Consider the following 20,000-nt stretch of genomic DNA (forward strand, 5'->3'; position numbering starts at 1 on the left):
GATGAATTTTAATGTCCTACAATACAGATCTGTACCCCCTAAGGACTCCCCTACACCTCTGCAACTTTTCTGTCTTGTGTCTATGTTAGCTCCTCAGACGTGTGTGTGTGTGTGTGTGTGTGTTTTTTTTTTTTTTTACTAGTTTTAGAACCTGGAACCATCTTTAGTATACCCTGCCACTCACCTGCATCGCCAGATCGAGGAGTTCCTTGGAAACATGCTGATTGGCTCCTTCTAAGTTCCGGACGAGGTCACCAGCAAAATTACTGTCCTTGGGAGTCAGTAAGGTATAGGCCACACCTTTCTCACCTGCTCGTCCTGTGCGGCCAATCCTGTGAGTATGAGTATCAATGTCTCGTGCCACGTCATAGTTAATGACAGTCTTAATTGAAGGAATGTCCAGACCACGGGCTGAAAAAAAAACACCCAAATTCTTTTATCCTTTAGCAGGAGTCACAAAATAATCAAAATAACCAAAAATGCTGGTCCTTTAAGAACCCACATTCCTTTTATTTAGGCAAAGTGCATGGTGTGGTGAGCTGGTAAGATCCAAGCATTTAAGCTGCCCTTCTAGAGCAAATGTCAACATCGTTGACTCTCTGACGCCAGGCTGTCTAGCTGATGGACACAGGCCTTCTATCAGTAACCCGCCATGACCTCACTCTTGCACCAGGAATATGTAAAATGATGAAGGCCAGCATCAAATTGGCTTGAAGCTGAGAAATTATCTCCTTTTTGGAGAGAATATACCAGTTTTTTAAGGGCAACTACTAAAACTGAGAATAAAGTCGGGGTGCCTGGGTGGCTCAGAGGGTTAAAGCTTCTGCCTTCGGCTCAGGTCATGATCCCAAGGTCCTGGGATTGAGCCCCACATCAGGCTCTCTGCTTGGCAGGGAGCCTGCCTACCCCCCCACTCTCTCTGCCTGCCTCTCTGCCTACTTGTGATCTCTGTCAAATAAATAAAATAAAAAACAAAAACAAAGAAAAACCAAAAAAACAAACCCCCAAACTGAGAATAAAGCCAAAATTCAACTTCAAAGAACTTTTCAGTCTTGAGTGAAGCATGCCCAGTCAATGTTAAGAAACACTACAAAGGTATGGTCTATGATCTAACCGGCTCCACAAATTTTTCCCCTGAGTATCTTCTAACTGCAGGGATTCTTTCTTCAAATAGAAACATGAAGTGAACGTGGTACCCAGAGCTCCAGGTCTGGTCACTACGGTCTGAGCTGCTTGTGGGGTGGCCAGCCAGGCCAGCAGAGCACCTCTGCCAGCCTGCTCAGTGCTCTAGCTGTTGTTTTTTTAAGATTTTATTTACTTGTGAGAGAGAGGGAGTACAAGCAGAGGGAGAAGCAGCCTCCCCACTGAGCAAGGAGCCCAAAGCAGGACTCGGTCCGAGAACCTTGGGATCATGACCTGAACCAAAGGCAGGCGCTAAATGGACTGAGCACCCCATGTCCTAGATCCTACGCGGCAAGACAGAGCACCCTTACAGCACAGGGCCATGAGGTCACTGGGGAAAGTTTTACTCTACCTGCAACATCTGTGGCCACCAGGACTGGGATGTCCTTTTTCTTAAAGTCTGAAATGACCTTGTTTCTTTCACTCTGATCCATGTCCCCATGAAGCAGCCCAAGATTATGACCCTCCTGCTTAAGGTTATTGGCTAGCTCCTCAGCATTGGCTTTTTTAGTAACAAACAGGAGAACACTTCCTGAAGAGGTAAATTCTACCAGACGCCGGGTAAGCCAGTTCCATTTACTAGGCCCAGAATGGAGAATTTCCACAATCTGTGTCACATCTTCATTTGCCTGAAAAGGAAGAAAAGAGGACTGTGACATTTGTGCCAAGAGGCACCCAGACAAGGACCAGACATCACTTTCTACCACCTCTCTTCTCCTCGGGCTTTCTTTCAGCAACTCAATTGCAGCTCGAAACCTTCATCCCTTCTCAAGTCACTGTGCTCTACCCAACTATTCATGAGCCCCAATACTTTGCAATACAGTGTTACAAGAAATTCAGATTATCTATCCTAATAAATTAAACTCCCTTTCTCTCCTGCCCACTCACTGCTCCTAATACAATTCATATACACACAGAAAGCACTCAAAAATGAAAAGCAGATAATGTCGTAACACCAGCTAACTGCACAGAACTTCAATAACAAACACGGCAAAGCAACTTTAGGAACTCTCAAGGTAGCCAGATTTTCCACACAGGGCATACGGAAAGGTAAATCCCACGAACTCATTTTCATGAGGTCTTTCAAGTCATCCCGCTCCTCCTATAATCACTTTAAATGTCTGTTCTATCCTGTCTTCCAGGCAAAGCCCACTTTCTCTCCCCGCTAAAAGCTTTTAATTTTTATTATGTAAAATTTTCAACATTCCAAATAATGAAGTGAACATAATCATCTCCTATGTACCCATCACCCGACTTCCAACAATTATCCGTATTTTTAAAATCTGGCTGTCTCATCTATGCTCCTAACCTTGTTTGTTAAAACAAATCTGAATTACACTGCCTCATCTATAAATACATAAGCACATAGTGGTGTGTTTTTCCTCACAATAGTGGAAACGTAATTCCATGTCTCCCAAATATGAGAAATAACCTATAATAATCTAGCCTTGCTTATTAGGGTTACCTCTCCAATGTCTCCCTGCACCACACGAATAGGGTCGATCAGGATGTCTCTGGCCAGTTTTTCAATCTTTTTCCGAAAAGTTGCACTGAATAAAAGAGCTAAAAGGTGAAGCAAATTCTGTTAAAGAAACAGTGACTTCGGTTTTGAAAACCCACCAAGCCTCCTACTGATACTCAGAATTAATTCAGTTTAATAAAACAAACCCACCTGAACTTTTAAAATTGTTTCAAAATCGATTCACTAAGGAAAAAACCATTTTCCTTTTTCCATTTTTATACATTCGCAGTTAAGACAGGGACTGTCAACATGGTTCGAAAAGGCTCTGACTTCCAGTTGGCAGCCCTGCACTGTGCTTTAACTCTACGTGCTGATAAACCCACGTAACTTGGGACAGGTCATTTAATTCTCAGGCTTGGATTATCATCTACAAAAGCGAGTGAGTTGTATCTGATGATCTCGAAGGTTCTGTGCCACTCCAACTTTTTATCTCCTCCTCTATGGTTCTCACCAGTACCCACATGATCGTTTTTGCTGCCATACTGTGAGTGTTTATAAAATACATAGGTGTTTATTCTGAATACAAATGTGACAATAAAACGGCTTCATACATACTCTGTCTGTCAGGACGGACATGACTTGCTATGGATCGCACCTGGTACTCTGGAAAAAGTAAAACAGTAAAATTAACATTATAACTCCACATGATGGTTTGGGATGTCTAGGAAAAAGTCATTTTAATAAAAATATTCATATGAGGAGTTATAACTACTAAAGAAAATGTGAAACTCCGAGGCCCATCATTCAGTACAAAACCCAGAAATCCTTTCCCCTCCACCCAGCCAAGCTGGGCCCCGTAGTTTCCATCAATAAAGATGGGTTATTCAGAATTTCCACAAAGCTGGTTAAGTTGGGAGGACAGGAAAGCAAGGAGCCTAAAATGATATGACATCTTCTACCTAAGAACATAGACCCTGACCTCCACAATCAAAGTCATATGAATAAAAATAGAGAAAATATTTTCCCTATACACAAAGGCACTTTCAAAATGTCTGTAACCCCATCAAGCCTAACATACTTTGTGAGAGAATACTTAAAAATAGTTAATGGTTTAGCTCTTTCTCTATGGTTTAATCCTACACAGGAGTATTTTTAGCATCTCTCATACAGAAAGAAAATGCTAAGTCTAGAAAGACAAGAAAAAACAAAGTATCATGAAGATGCAGACAGAAGAAACTGGTATCAAAGGCATACCAAATCCCATGTCAAACATGCGATCTGCTTCATCAAACACAAGGTAAGAGACTCTTTGAAGATTGGTAGCTTTCTTCTTCACATGATCAATTAGTCGTCCCTATGAGATCCAGAAAATGAATAGGAAGTATAATTAAAGGCATTTATAAGAACTTTCTAGAATTGTACTCCTGGCAAAAGTACTAATACTCCAGCTGTTGAATGTAACAGACACTGGGTCGAACAGACTTGGGACTTAATGCGCTACAGAGCTTAAAAGAACAGAAAATTAAGAAAACGCCGTTGTGGGAACACGGCCAGAACTATTTCATGGGGCTTTCTAAAACAACCTAATTTAGGACCTTTTTGATAGCTTTTTATTTAGACAATACTCTTTTAGGAACTTTTAGACTATACTCTTTTAGACTAAACTCCAAATTGTACAGTCCAAAGATCATCTTCTTTTTGATTCCTGATGGTCTCAAGTAACCACAGATCTACTTTCTAGGAAAGCAGTAAAAAAAGCTAAACAGAGGGGAAATCTGTAGCTACTAACATATATGTCAGACGCTCTTAATAGACTGCTAATCTAGGCACCCAATCAAAATAAAACCAAAGCCACAAGTTGTGATTATCAGAGTATTCTCGACCCTTCTTTACCACATTTAGGGGCCATTCCATCCAATAACCAACACCTTTCCATACCAAGAATGGCTGAGAAGCCACTTGAACCCAAGACATACTTACTGGGGTACACACAACAATCTCTGCCCCCTCCTGAAGGGCCTTGGCCTGCTCCCACATGCTTCCTCCTCCATATACGGCAACCGATCGAAGATTATACGCTTTCCCAAACCGCTTACATTCTGCATGGATCTGCAAAGTTGTTGACATAATGATATGAACAAACCAGGACCCTGACCAATACCCAAAAGGGAGTTCTAAAAAAAAAACAAAAAACCCAGAGAATGTGATGTCATAGAAAATCAAAAGCTAGAAAATGCTTTAAAATCACATTTTTATTCATAAAGTAAATGAACAGAGCACCAAGAGGCTATCTGCAACCCTGTCTTGATTATTCTTTTTTTCTTTTAAACTTTTCTTCCTGACTTTGTCATTGCCTTTCTACCCAAGCAAAATGAATTAACCCAGGAGGAAAACCCTGGGATCTTAAAATAAAAGCAATTCCCGATTATGTTTTCTCTTTCAACATTTTTAGGGAAAAATAAGTGTTTGGTCATATGGAAAATACACAGGAACACAGTATTTTTCAAAAGTTTCCTGGTAGCACAACAATGTGAATGTTCTCCATACTATGGAACTGTATACCTAAAAAATGATTAAAATGATCAATTTTATGCACATTTCATCACATTTTGAAGAAGCTTCCCAGTTAATTCTACCCTCTGGACTGACTAATCCCTTCCTAGTTCACACACAGAAGGGGGCATTCTACACAAAGCACGCACCTGCTGGCAGAGCTCCCTAGTAGGACACACGATCACTGCGATTGGTCCATCTCCTGGTTCCAATTCCTTCTGGTCCATTATATGAATCAACATGGGCCAGATAAAAGCTGCAGTTTTCCCACTGCCTGTTTTGGCAATACCAATCATGTCTCTACCACTTAATGCCACAGGCACACCCTAGAGAAAAAATAAAGTATATCCACTCTAAACTTTCACTTTGAAAGACACACTGAAGGAAATCCTAGGGAAACTAATGACATTCATCTCCAATGAAACAAAAATATCCTGATAGGTCATGCACAGTGGCTATAAAATAATAAGGAATACCTGGCATTTCCATAAACTGCTTGATTTATAGCAAATAATATTATCATTCTCTACAAGTGGGTCAGCCACGGTTTACAAAATATGAACGACCATTTTGCTTGAGATACAGAAATAAAAAGCTGCAATTTATAATGTTAAGTGGGTGGCTAAAATCAGAAAAATTTCCACTTGAGAAGGTACAGACTAGCTTACTCATCCACATACAGAAAATTCTCATATTCTGTGTAGGAATGAATAAATCCCATATATAAATGGAAAACAAAAGTTATTACTTCCAGTTACAAAAGAGAATTTTCAGGTCATGGCCAAAAGAATCTTAGTCACTGGCAGTGCTTGTCTATACCCAAATCTTTTTAATTATGTTTACCTAAAAAACTGCTTTCTTCAGGTCATATTTTCAAGATATGTAGCAGATACAAAAGAATATTTCCCAGCCCCTTTAGCAACATCTTAGAATGGTCAGTAATATACTTTTGTTAATTTTTTTTTTTACCCTTTAATTTTTAAATGTTTCAAAAATACTCTTGGATTTCATGTATGTTTTTTCCAAGCAAAATTTGGAGACTAAGCCACAGATGAAATATTTAGATACCTTCTATCTATGCCAATATAATTTTGGACTACATGCTGTTTTACTGCTCTGACTTGTTTGTAAAATCAGCACAGTCACTGAGTATCATCCTGCTTTGTTGTTCTTTCATTATGCTTTACTTACCTGGCACTGTATTGGAGTGGGCTGTGTGTACTCAGATTTCCGAATCTGGTGCATAAGTTGTTCATCAAACCCAAAATGAGCAAAACTACTTCCTGGTCTAGGAGGCGCAGCACCAGAGACCTACAAATAAAGACAACTCCCAGGAGTGACTCATACTTCAAAATGAGCAGCACTGGAAGTTCAACAGTGTTCACCTGCACCTTGTACTGCACTTCAGTATATACAAGGGAAAACAGAAGTCTGGTCAAAAGTGCATACTGCTTGAAAAGGTATAACCCAAGTAATAATAGATCTAAAGCCTTACATAAAAAACTCCATTATAAATATTCCTGAGATAACTGTCACATCATTAAAATGATTAAGTGCCTAGAAATCTCTTAAATTAGAATTTTCTTGTAAGAAATAAAAATATTGCTCAATGAATTGGAAAAAGTCATGAATACTTTTTCTTGTCATTTTGCATAACTATTAACCAGATGGTAGAAAAAAATAAAATATACTCTTGAAATAAAATGAAAGTGCAAATAACTCCAAACAAGACATGTCTATACCCACTGGAGCTAGTGTCCCACTTAATGATGGTCCAGCTACTGTCAAACATTGTTCAAACTATACCCAGGTGAAGAATGGGGTTTCTAACCTCCATGTTGACTCCAACAGTAGTAATTCTGCAATGCTTCTAATACTGATAATGTTTAATCAGGATTTCACTTAAAAGGTTATGGTTGGGGGGGCGGGGGGTGTAGGTTACCCGTGGAAAATAGGCAATGCATGGATATGCACACATCCTCTCCCGGAAAACAGGTTCAAACATCACACAGAAATTAGCAAGGCAGACAGAGGCCAGAAAGCTGTCCACCCTAGAGAAGATATTACTGTATTATCTGTGTGTTTCACTTAACTAACATCTAGCAGTACCCAAAACAATGTGGTCAATGTGCAACCCAAAAATTTTTGGCAATTACAAACTATTATTCTGGGGCGCCTGGGTGGCTCAGGCGTTAAGCGTCTGCCATAGGCTCCGGTCATGATCTGGGGTCCTGGGATCAAGCCCCGCACTGGGCTCCCTGTTCAGTGGGAAGCCTGCTTCTCCCTCTCATTCTCCCCGTTTATGTTACCTCTCTCACCCTGTCTCTATCAAATAAATAAATATAATCTTTAAAAAAAAAACAACAAAAAACCCCTATTATTCTGAAATCAGTGCATACTTTAAGAAGATGTTAATTTCTTCTAATTTTTTTAAAAAATGTGCTACATATAACTTGAGATGTCTTAATTTTAAAATATTCTAAGACTTCACATATTGTTTATATCTATTAATCCCGTCTCTCCTTCCTGATGGGGACTCTTACCCCTTTTATTTCCAGCCTGCCTAAGGCAGTTCCTAGCACACAGTACTCACTGCAGAAACACCTCCTAACTAATTTTAAGGTCACAATGACTTCTTATTCCAACACAAGATATAAAATTGAACATATATATGGCATTCACATGTGTTGCATTAAAGAAAAAACAATCCTATCCTAAAAGAGCTGGAAGACTAAAACAATAAAAATCAAGACACAGGAGCCTAAAAGGATATAGTTATTACTCTATCAAAGACAGTCCAAGGACCATTAGAAAAGAAGGGTATTTTAGTTTGGATAAGTGATACTACTAACCCTGGACTAACTAATACTAATTTAAGAATATATGGCTTAGGAGAGCCTAGTGGCTCAGTTGGTTAAGCATCTGCCTTCGGCTCAGGTCATGATCCCAAGGTCTCCGGATTGAGCCCTGCATCAGGCTCCCTGCTTGGTGGGGAGTCTGCTTCTCCCTCATCCTCTGCAGCTCCCCCTGTTGTGCTCCCTTTCTTAAATAAATAGATAAAATCTTAAAAGAAAAAAAAAAGAGTATTTGGCTTAATGATCGACTTACCCGAAGATTGAGCTTATGACGGAGATCTATTAGCTGCTGAGGGGTGAGGTTGGTTATCTCTTCATGCTCGTTGTAAAAATTTTTTTCAAATGGTGGATAGTCAATCTGCAGGTCCAATTATTCAAAGTTAGTCTAGAATTCAAGAGTCAATCCTGTAAGTTTGATTTTAATGCAAAATAACCTTTTACACATATTATGTAAGTAAAGCCTTAACCAGCAAGAGAGGACAAAGGAATTCACTTATTCATGACACACATCCCAAATGTACAGCCAGTATCTTTACCAATTTCCACTTTCAACATAAACAACAGCCTATTTCCTAAAGAGACTCCTAGAGGACACTGCAGATGTGAACCACCTTGATGCAGACTAAGGAATCTCTATATAGCCAAAGGCCTCAAAAGACAAGTATTTATTTTTATTTTTTTTAAATCTAAATTCAATTAATGAACATATAGTGAGTGTATTATTAGTTTCAGAGGCGGAGTTCAGTGATTCATCATTCTTATATAACACCCAGTGCCCATTATATCACAGGCCTTCCTTAATGTCCATCATCCAGTTACCCCACCCCCGCCCTGCCCAGCAACCCTCAGTTTGTTTCCTACGGTTTAGAGTCTCTCAAGGTTTGTCTCCCTTTCTGATTTTGTCTTAGTTTTATTTTAGAGGGCAAGTGTTTTAAAGACATTCCACTTTATACATTTAAATATGCTTTGGAATAAGCTGTTCACCTATCTCTAACATTTAAAAACATTTCTAATATTTCCTATGAGACCTTTGCCTTTAGAGGGGTTCTATTCTTTTTAAAAACATGAAACTCTTTACATAACTTTTAAAAAATGTGTGGCTAAGCATTCCCAATTCCAAAGAGGAAAGAAGTCATTCCTGCTACTCTTTTTACAACTTACTGTACTGAGACTAAAAAAATAAACATATCACCACTTACTAATTTGGTTAAATGATTCTCTTTAACCACCTAGGTGGTCTACAATAAAATTACATTAATTCTAGATATAGCCTAAAATTACCTTTCTATGGTATTATCAACAAAAAAGTAAGATAGTTTTTAAAAAGTTCTCCTTTAGCACCACAAATAGGCAGAAACTTTTATACTCCCCACCAGGCTGCACTAAGCGACAACAGGATTTTCCTCAGTTCTCCTTTCTCAGAATGGAAGCTCCCTGAGGACAGAATTGTCTTCGTTCACAAACTGTACATACAAATGTGTTATTTTTTGTTATATATATGTATGAAATGAATAAAATAACAAATATATGAATAAATACAAGAAACGAACGTGAAAAAAGCTACAAAGAAGCAGAAAGGCTATCCTTTCCTTACTTCCAGTCTCTCCTGGCAGGCTGCCCGCACTATATGAGGACAACTGTGCGCTACCCCAGCATGACGACGAGGTTTGACAGCTTTGTCAAGTATCTCAAACATCTTATTAGATGATTGTTTCAAGTATTTGTGTGTTTTTCTTATTAGTTTTTCATCCTTTATCTTATCGTGGATGCTTCCTCCCACATTAGTGTCACATTTTTAGTTTCATTTGCCACATGTAAATACCAAGGCATTATTTGGTAGCATCTGTGCAAAAGGAAACATTTAAAAATCTGAGTATAACCCATACTCTAGTCTAGACCAGTAGTTCTCCAAATGTAGTCTCAGATGCCCTTTACACTTATCAAAAACACAATGAGCTTTTGCTTGTGTGGGTTTTATCTGCTGACAGTTACCATATTAAAATTAAAATTGGGAAATTTCTTTAAGATTTATTCATTTAAAAACAGTAACACACCACTATACTAGAACATAAAAGCTTTACTTTAAAAAAAAGTTATAGGGGTGCCTGGGTGGCTTAGTGGGTTAAAGCCTCTGCCTTCGGCTCAGGTGATAATCCCAAGGTCCTGAAATAGAGCCCCAAGTTGGGCTCTCTGCTCAGCAGGGAGCCTGCTTCCTCCTCTCTCTCTGCTTGCTTCTCTGCCTACTTGTGATCTCTGTCTGTCAAATAAAATCTTTGAGGAAAAAAAAAAAAAGTTATAACCTTGTTTTACATTTTTATATATCTCTTTTATGTCTGACTTAAAAGAAATTGGTCCTGGGACGCCTGGGTGGCTCAGTGGGTTAAGCCGCTGCCTTCGGCTCAGGTCGTGATCTCAGGGTCCTGGGATCGAGTCCCGCATCGGGCTCTCTGCTCAGCCGGGAGCCTGCTTCCCTCTCTCTCTGCCTGCCTCTCCGACTACTTGTGATTTCTCTCTGTCAAATAAATAAATAAAATCTTTAAAAAAAAAAAAAAAAAAAGAAAGAAAGAAATTGGTCCCTACTATATTCAAATTGTTGCAATATACTGTTTTGATTGAAGCCTAAGAAGAAAATCTGGCCTCACAAAGATATGTAATTACAAAGGGAAGAGAATATTTATTTTCAGTTGTCTTTTCAAATTCTGGTGGATTTTTACTTCTTTGATAGTACACTGAGCCTTGACAAGTGGTCACTTCTTAAAATATATTTTCATTGTATAATCTGACACCACATAAATTACATTCTCACATTATTATATTATAATCCATGGATCTATCACACATTTTGAATGAAGCCTTTATTCATGCACAATCTCGTAAAATCATGCATTGTATATTTGAAAATACTGGTTCACTGAGGTAGTATGCGGATCATCCACATGGTAAAACATTTCACAATACAATAAAAAAAATCATACTTGTTTATCACTATCAACTTCATTACAACAGTCTTTAAGTACTGGAAAGCTCTTAAACTCCGTGAATAGAAGTTTGTGAACAGAAGCTTCCCAAATTCTTATTTTCGCTTGAAAGCTTGAATTCCTATCACTGGCAATAATAAACATTTTCAACTGTTTCCCTTGAGAAGTCATTCATTTTCTCAAAAGAAAATGGTATTCCATGAAAAAAAAGCAGCTAGGTCAGCTTACAACTCAAATACCTAAATGCCTACCCTAGAGACAACTATCCTATTCTGGCATACAACAGAGATGCTTTATTTGTACTTCTCATTTTGTCACACAGAAGAAAAAGAACACAAGGGTCAAGATTTAATAAATCAGGGGTGCCTGGGTGGCTCAGTGGGTTAAAGCCTCTGCCTTCGGCTCAGGTCATGATCCCAGGGTTCTGGGATGGAGCCCTGCATCTGACTGAGCCCTGCTCAGTCGGGAACCTGCCTCCCTCTCTCTCTGCCTGCCTCTTTGCCTACTTGTGGTCTCTGTCTGTCAAATAAATAAGTAAAATCTTAAAAAAAAAAAAAAGATTTAATAAATCATAATTTTTACTGTTTTATCCAGGATTTTCTTTAGTGAAGCTGGCCTTTTTTTTTTTTTTAAACTGTGAGGGTGTGACAGGGAAGAGTATAACCACTACTAGACAAGCTGATAACACTGCCTTGATTCATTCGTGCTAAGGTTTCAGGAATGCGACCTACCTGTGCTTTTAACTATCAATGCAGATACTGATGTGTTGGAAGAGGCAAATTATGCTGGCATTATTATGAAAATAATAATAATTATTATTATTATCATTATATAATTATATATTTTATACATTATATACTAATATAATAATTAATAATAATAATAATCTTTTCAGACTCCCTGAAAAGATCCTTGTAAGAGTCCTTGGACCACACTTTGAGAACCACCATTCTAGATCTAGATTAAGGCATGCAAGACCTCGTCTGATATTTAATCTGAATCAAACACTTTTTTTTTTTAAAGTGGGTATATGGATATTCTCATTCTCTTTTTCCTGACTTAAGGAAACTATAATTCCTGGCTCCACTTTGAAGGAACAGCTGCTCATCTGCCCCAGATCTGAGAGAAACAATAAAGATTTATAGCAATTAAAAGACAAATGCAGGTCCAAGGGCCCATTCTGAAAGGTAAATGATGGTCTGGAAAACAAGTGCAGTTGCTTGAAAAAAAAGCTTAGCCTAAAATCGAACAGGAGCAAGCGATTCAGCTGTGCCTTGAACAACATAAGCTATAAAGCTTCACTTCCTGACTCGACCGCTTAGCAGAGATGGGAAGATCCCAAAGAACAAATATTTTCATGACATAAGGAGTATGAATCAGGGTTACTGAGATATTGAGAAAATCTAGATATTAAAGCTGAAGGGAACTATCAGCTTTTGAAATAAGAATCAAATTTAGCCAGAAACCCCATACCTCCGAATGATCAATGGGAGGAAGAGGATCAATGATTTTTTTGGAAGGTGCAATGGGATTTCCATCACTGTCATATTCCAGATTATCTTCTTCCTCCTCCTGAACCACACCAGCAGTTGGGTTCTCTGCCATGTACCGAAAGTAAGCTTCCTGCAGGAAAGCACAAGAACATAATCACACCCAAATACAACTAAGAACATCTCTGCTCCTGTAATTAGTGCACACAGTGTACCAGATGACTGCACACAGTTTAAATACCTACCAAGTAAGGCAAGACTTATACTAGCAATGATTCCTTTAACAACAGCAGTATTCAGAGGGACAATCAAAAGAAATGAATGAGACAGTTAGTACTACACAATGATTTAACTTGTTTAACAAGACTTACAAAGCTGTCTATCCCGCAGCCTTCCTGGGGTGGGGTGTCTACCTACCCTGCCCAGAGCTGTGGAACACATGCTATGGACGGACCAATCCAAGTTTGGAAGTTGACACTGATTAGAAGGTTCACAAACCTGGAAAGGGCTACTGCTCACTCTGGTTCCCTTCTCACCATCCCACAACTGAACAATGGGGAAGAAAAATACTGAAGGACAGTCATTAAACTAATGTTCCATCTTGAAATATAAGAATCACAATCAGAACCCTTAGAAAGAGGTAAAGGTTAGATGTTGCTAGAGGCCATCAGAAGATCCCACACTACTTCTTGACTTAAAAGCATAAACATTTAATTTTGGAAAAAAAAAAAAAATCAAGCTGAATAAAGCTCATATTTGCTTTTGATGTCATGGCTGATGAACAGTTCCATCTTCAACATGGGGGAAATCTATGTGAATTTTTCTATTACCAATTGGTCATACAGGCAGAAAAGGAGCAAGTCACGTGACATTCCCTGCTCACTGTCAGGAATGGCCATTTCAGTGAAGGCAACCTCTAGCTTGTCCCCAGTACAGACTTTGTGGGGTGAAAATAAAAGATAGAAATACTGCATAGGAACTCACTTGGTCATCTTCCTCTTCAATGTCATCTCGAATACCCCTGGAAAAACAAGCGGAGAAACAAACTTCCCTGCAAATGTTCCACATACCCAGCTCCATACTTATAGCAAGTTAGTGTTGAATTCCATACAGCACAGGAACTCTCAACACTAACAATAACAAAGCAGCAATAAGCACACTGTACACGATCCATTCAGCATGTATGTGTGCCTTCACCCTGAAAGCTGCACTTTGCACTCTTCTGAATGGGATGATATGGTACCCTAGAAACATCAATTACTAATGAGGATATAAGGAATAAAAACCTCTGAAGATAGATACCCAAAGATCCTAGCCTTGAAAACCCCGTAAGACAAACACAGCGCAGTTGTGAAAGGCATTTTTAAAAGAAACTGCATTTTGTTTAAAAAAAAAAAAAAAAAAAGCCAAAACCCCTCTATTTGGTATACACTAAAAAGAATGACACAATTTTCTTACTGTCCCCCAGAGGTTCTAGCTCTGGAGGAACCGGATTCAGCCAAAATCCTTGCAGACAGAGAAGAACTACCTCAATTCTTTTTTAAGTTTGATACTAAAACTCCCAAGAGGTTCTCACGGAGGAGGGGGGTGTCACCACTTGCAGCATCTCTCAGCTGCTACAGAGAGTATGGCTGTGTAGTTCCCACAACCATCTGTTTCTAACAGACTTTCCACCTAACCTAGAGCACTTGCTGTTCTCAAGGCAAGCAACGTCACCAGCGTAGGGCAGCTGGAAGAGGATGTAACACACAGTAAGCACCAAAGCGAGGGCTGAACCTCCATGTGGCGCAGGAAACCTGGCGAGGGCCTGAGGCACTGACTGACAAGCAGAGGGTAAGTCTGACCATGCCCACCTGTGCCTGGTAAGCAAAAGCCTTAAGAGGAGTGTATTCAGCAAGGGGAAAGAGAAGAATTCGCTTTCCCAGAAAATAAGATATTTCAAGTTCTGATTTGTTGCTAAAGCATATCACTCCGTAAATAAACCAGGCTGCATTATTTATTGATAACATACTTTTTATGATATAATCACATTACTCATAATTAATTCTGCAGGCATTAACTGACTTTGTATTAATTATGGGACAAACTCAGAACAGTAAGCCCAAACTTTAGTACTCTTTCAACTCCCACTGTAACTCACTCTTGCATCTACTAAAAAATTACAATGAAACACTAAATATTATTCTACTAAAAACAATGTTTTTAATTACTGCAAATGCAAAGATTTTTGTCATCTCTACTATAAGATACAGGGTAATTTCAAAGCAAGACATTCGTGTATTTTAATTTTTCTCTACAAACTTTGGGGGAATAAGCTTTGTTAATACTTTAGCATTTTTCATGTAACCTTTGTGAGGGAGAAGAAAACAACTTACTTTACGTTTTTTCTTTCCTTGTCCTTTTCTTCAAGCCTCTTCATGTCTCTAGCCGCCTGATCCTAATGAAACAAAAGGCCATATGGAATTGTTTCCACTAAACACATGAGAAGGGGAATTTTTTTAAAGTTAGATTATTTTATTTTTTATAATATATTATTTGTTACAGTGGTACAGTTCTGTGATTCACCCGTCTTACACAATTCACAGTGCTCACGATAGCACCCTCTCCAAAGTCCATCACCCAGCCACCCCACCCCTCCACTCCAGTAACCCTCAGTTTGTTTCCTAAGAGTCTCTCTTACGGTTTGTCCCCCTCTCTGGTTTCCTCGTTTCATTTTTTCCTCTCCTCCCCTATGATTCTCTGCCTCGTTTCTCAAATTCCACCTATCAGTGAGCATGTATGATAACTGTCTTTTCTCTGACTGACTTACTTCGCTTACCCTCTAGTTTTATCCATGTCATTGCAAATGGCAATATTTCATTTTTTATGGCTGCATAATATTCCCTTGTATGTATGTATGTATGTATGTATATATATATATATACATATATATATATACACACACACACACCACATCTTCTTTATTCATTCATCTGTCAATGGACAGATGAATGGACACCTAGGCTCTTTCCATACTTCGGCTATCATGGACATTGCTGCTATAAACATTGGGGTGCACGTGCCCCTTCGGCTCACTACATTTATATCTTTGGCTAAATACCCAGTAGTGCAATTGCTGGGTCATAAAGGAGCTCTATTTTCAACTTTCTGAGGAACCTCCATACTGTTTCCAGAGTGCCACACCAGCTTGCATTTCCACCAACAGTGTAGGAGGGTTCCAAAGGGGAATTTCTTCATAAAGAATTTTTAGATTTGAACAAGTACCATCACACTTTTAGCTATGTATTTCGACAGTTACATCTTGATGTAATCAAATTGTATTTTGACATTTTTTCAAAGAGAAATATGTAAATGTTCTAAAAATTTGGCTATATGTGGATTACATGATTTTTAGCTACAATATTTACCAAACATGGAAAAATTAGGAAAAAATGCTTAACAAGTCACTTGAAAAAATTATGGCTACAAAAGGCCTTAAATTCTGGCAAACTAGCCAAACTACACTTTCTCAAAGTGTAGCTTAAGACCATTAGAATCAAACTATTATTGGGGCTAGTAAAATAATGGCAAATTTTTGGATCTGACTTTGGAAAAGACTGTTCTTAACACGGGGTGAATTTGTCCCCAGTGAACATCTGGCAATGTCTGGAGATGTTTCTGGTTGCTTCAGGACGGTGGGGTGAGAGGGACCAGGGGGTTGTTACCAATATCTAGTGTGTAAAGGCTACACATGCTGCTAAACATCTTACAATGCATAGGACAGCCCCCAAAACAAATTATCCCCATATGTTGACAGTCTGAGGTTGAAAAACACTTCTCTAAATCTACCAAATAAGAATTCTTGGGGGTGGAGTTAAATACATGTATTTTCCATTTTCCAAAGGTAATTGTTATACACAACAAATTAATAATCACTGATCTCTTTGTTTTATACATGTGAAACTCAAGGTCAGAAGAATTAAGTAATTTTTCCAAGGTAAAACACATCCTGCACTACCATTTCTTATTATAAAGCAACATGAGTTTTTCTGATTTCTTTGATTTAAAAAAATGTCACTAACTGTAACCTGGCATAGTCAGGTGTTCTAGTTAATTAAATGTTCCTGATAAAGAGGACTTATTTTAATACAGAATATTAAATATAAACAAAATTACTTTTTTAAGGAATTGAGCCAAATATATGGCATACTCAAGACTACAAATAAAGTGAAGATGGTATAAGCAATGTAACATAAGGAATGGGTCACAAACATTTATAGAACCTATATTTTAAACCTACATAAATCCTTTTTTGAAACACTGGTTAAAAATAAGTCTTCATCTTGACTTCAAACACTAGAGAGGTTTACATTTTCTAGTAAAGAATATACCTGAGATCAAGGATTAATACAATATTGTGGCAACAACACTCTCTCCAAGATCAGACAATATCCAATCTCTCTGTCCAAAAATCAGCAAAACCCCTTTGGATATTATATAAAAAACCACCCTGAAGAAGGATATTGTATCAAAAAGATTTACTCTCCTACAGTTTCAACTACTTGAAATGCGAAGCAGGAAAATCTGGGCTATTCTTGGATACTCCCACTCAAAAAGGGTTACACCAAGTTCCATTACAAAAACTTATATCTGAATTTAAACCAGGGATTTAAACTAGGGATTGCAAGATAAAATGAAAAACAGCCTTTTGGGAAATGTCTGTATCCCAAAGGGGGTAAAAGTCCATATAAGACACCTCAAACAGGACGAAACACTACCACCTTTACTTGCAGAGAGAACCATTTAACATACTGAACTAAATCACTACTACGTTGCAAAGCACATGAAAGTTCTGAATAGTTCTGGTGTTATCCCAAAAATACAGTGCTTCAAGAACTTAGATATGGAATGACAAAGCAGAAAGAATATGGGATTTGTACTTGAATTCTGGCTTTGCTACCTATAAAGTGCATACTCTTTAAGAAGCAGGTAATCTGAGTTAGTCTAAATCCAAGATGGGAAACAGTAACGGGTACCAATCTGGCAACGAAGGAAGTAAACCAGGATAAAAAAAGTTATTTTCTTTTGATACAGATGTGCTTTGCTTGCACTTTAGTAAGCAGGAATATTCTAAAGAAGCATGCTGCAGCTTTTCCTGTATCACACGGACAAATAAGCCCAGAAAAATATTTCTCCACCGTAAGAAAACTAAACACAAGTGTGAAGATAAATGGTTGTAAATGGCAGCTTCAATCTCAAGATGATAAAAGGAACTGACAGACCTAAGGTGAACAAGAAAAAGCAAGCCCTACCTATCTAAAGCAGTTAGCCATTAGTGCACAAAACTGCTTTTGTCTTGCAAGAATGCAGGCTTAGTCTTGCCCGAGTGTCCACTTTTCAAGAGTCTGAACTTTTAGATAAAATCTTCTTCTTTTTTTTTTTTTAAAGATTTTATTTATTTATTTGACAGAGAGAGATCACAAGTAGACAGAGAGGCAGGCAGAGAAAGAGAGAGGAGGAAGCAGGCTCCCTGCTGAGCAAAGAGCCCGATGCGGGACTCGATCCCAGGACCCTGAGATCATGACCTGAGCCGAAGGCAGCGGCTTAACCCACTGAGCCACCCAGGCGCCCTAGATAAAATCTTCTAATCTTCAAAATTTGGGCCCACATGTTTAAAAGGCAATATCTAGGCCAAAGAAAAACATCTACATTGTTTTCCTCTTTCCCTCCTTTCTTAGAGATGAGATGTGGCTGAAGATTTTAGCTTACAAGTACCTGAGGAATCTGGAAGGACTCTTTTTCATAAACAATGAAGTGACAGTTTTTTGAGCAAAAGGAATAACGTGACAAACAACATGCTTTAGTCTAATTACTCTGTTTCTGTACACCACATAAATGGGAAAACAAAGAACTGAAGGTGGGAGAAAATTTACACCCAGACAAGAGTTAATCAAAGTGTAAAGCAGGCTGACTCTAGTGGAAACAGAAAGGAAGGAAGAGGTGCAAGAGACTATAAAAATTGAGAGAACTTGCCATATAAGGGGAAAAGTACCAGGACATACTAGAAAGAGCTAGGTTCTCAGGACTACTAAGCCAGAAATACCCAGGTCCCAGCTCTGCCACACAGTTACCAATGCGCTTTGAGGCAAGGAATTTGAATTATCATAGGGCTCAGTTTTCTTGTTTTTTTTTTTTTTTTGTCTGTTTGTTTTTTAAATTGTATTCCCATATATTTTTTTCTGCCAACTCCCCACTGTTATTCTGAGGATTAAATGAAGTTAAGTCATGAACATGTTTGATCTCCTAAGCATTAAGAATATAAAAGACAAAAAACCTAGTTGAGGAAGAAAAGATGCCAGGGGGACCCCACCCATGTAAAAATGGTCAGGATTTAGAAAAGCAGAGCTGATACAATAGAGACTGTGAGACTAAAGACATGAATTAGTTACACAGAATTCAAGTGGACAAGGTCAGCAGGGAATGTAGAGTGAAAATAGCAAATCAATATACAGAACTATAGGAATCAATGTATTTGAGAAATTAGCAGGGGGTCATAAAAGTAACAGATAATAGTAAGATGAATATGTAATGAATTTTTTATTGGTACAATGATATGGTAGTTACGTTTTTTAAGTGTTATCTTACAGAGATACAGTGATCCTAATGGATGACATGACATGCCTCAGATTTACTTTAAAACAATTTAAAAGAGGGAAGAGGGATTAGATAATACAAGATTGGCCAGAAGTTGTTAACTGATAAAGCAGGGTGAAGGATACATGGGAGTTCATTTTATTATTCTATTTTTGTATGTATCTGAAATTTTCCATAATAAAAGGTTAAAAAAAAAGTCAAAAAGATAGGAAAAAAAGGACAAAATGCAAAATCACAAAAGCCTAGTGAGAAGAGTTTTAAGAACAAAGTGGTTACAAGTTTCATTTCTACAGGGAGGTCAGGATGCTGATAATGTTGGTAATAAGAAATAAATATTAAAACAAATATTAAAAGTATAGAACACAGAATTCATAATTTTAGCAAGTTTTTAGAAGTTTAATTGCCTTTCTGAACTTTTTAGAAGTTTAACTGCCTTTAATGCTATACTGAAGAAGGTAATATTCATTCCATGTAAAAATAGACAAAGAAATATTAAAACACACGCATACAAATCTTGAACTACCCTTGTCCAAGGGTCACTATTCAAACTTCTAGGCACCAATCATCTCTGAAAATACTACAAGGCATGTGGACATATGTTTAAGAAGCTATAGAGTCTGAGGGGTGCCTGGGTGGCTCAGTCATTAAGTGACTGTCTTCAGCTCAGGTCAAGATCCCAGGGTCCTGGGACTGAGCCCTGAGCTGGGCTCCCCGCTGCTTCGCCTACTTGTGCTTTCTGATAAATAAATTTAAAAATTAGGAAACTATAGAGTATGAAAGCAAAATTCTCCAAAGAGAGGGCAAAAACCAAATTCTGAATGACTGAAACACTAATTTGATCTATTCT

General features: G+C 38.2%; 1 protein-coding gene across 2 annotated transcripts in view; it reads right to left on the reverse strand.

Annotated features, from left to right (window-relative positions):
* DDX42 (DEAD-box helicase 42) overlaps nucleotides 1–20,000 on the reverse strand; it is a 41,021-nt gene that overhangs the window by 5,253 nt on the left and 15,768 nt on the right. The window contains exons 4-15 of one of the 2 annotated variants that reach the window (XM_059150059.1): nucleotides 14,896–14,957; nucleotides 13,505–13,541; nucleotides 12,504–12,653; nucleotides 8,306–8,410; nucleotides 6,389–6,508; nucleotides 5,347–5,523; nucleotides 4,625–4,753; nucleotides 3,899–3,998; nucleotides 3,260–3,307; nucleotides 2,648–2,745; nucleotides 1,535–1,811; nucleotides 185–411 (exon numbers count right to left, since the gene is read on the reverse strand). In XM_059150059.1, the coding sequence (XP_059006042.1) occupies nucleotides 185–411; nucleotides 1,535–1,811; nucleotides 2,648–2,745; nucleotides 3,260–3,307; nucleotides 3,899–3,998; nucleotides 4,625–4,753; nucleotides 5,347–5,523; nucleotides 6,389–6,508; nucleotides 8,306–8,410; nucleotides 12,504–12,653; nucleotides 13,505–13,541; nucleotides 14,896–14,957 (1,530 nt within the window). The remainder of the gene's footprint in view (nucleotides 1–184; nucleotides 412–1,534; nucleotides 1,812–2,647; nucleotides 2,746–3,259; nucleotides 3,308–3,898; nucleotides 3,999–4,624; nucleotides 4,754–5,346; nucleotides 5,524–6,388; nucleotides 6,509–8,305; nucleotides 8,411–12,503; nucleotides 12,654–13,504; nucleotides 13,542–14,895; nucleotides 14,958–20,000) is intronic. The other variant, XM_059150060.1, reaches the window with a different exon arrangement.

The sequence above is a fragment of the Mustela lutreola genome, chromosome 15 (genome assembly GCF_030435805.1).
Source record: "Mustela lutreola isolate mMusLut2 chromosome 15, mMusLut2.pri, whole genome shotgun sequence".
NCBI lineage: Eukaryota > Metazoa > Chordata > Mammalia > Carnivora > Mustelidae > Mustela > Mustela lutreola.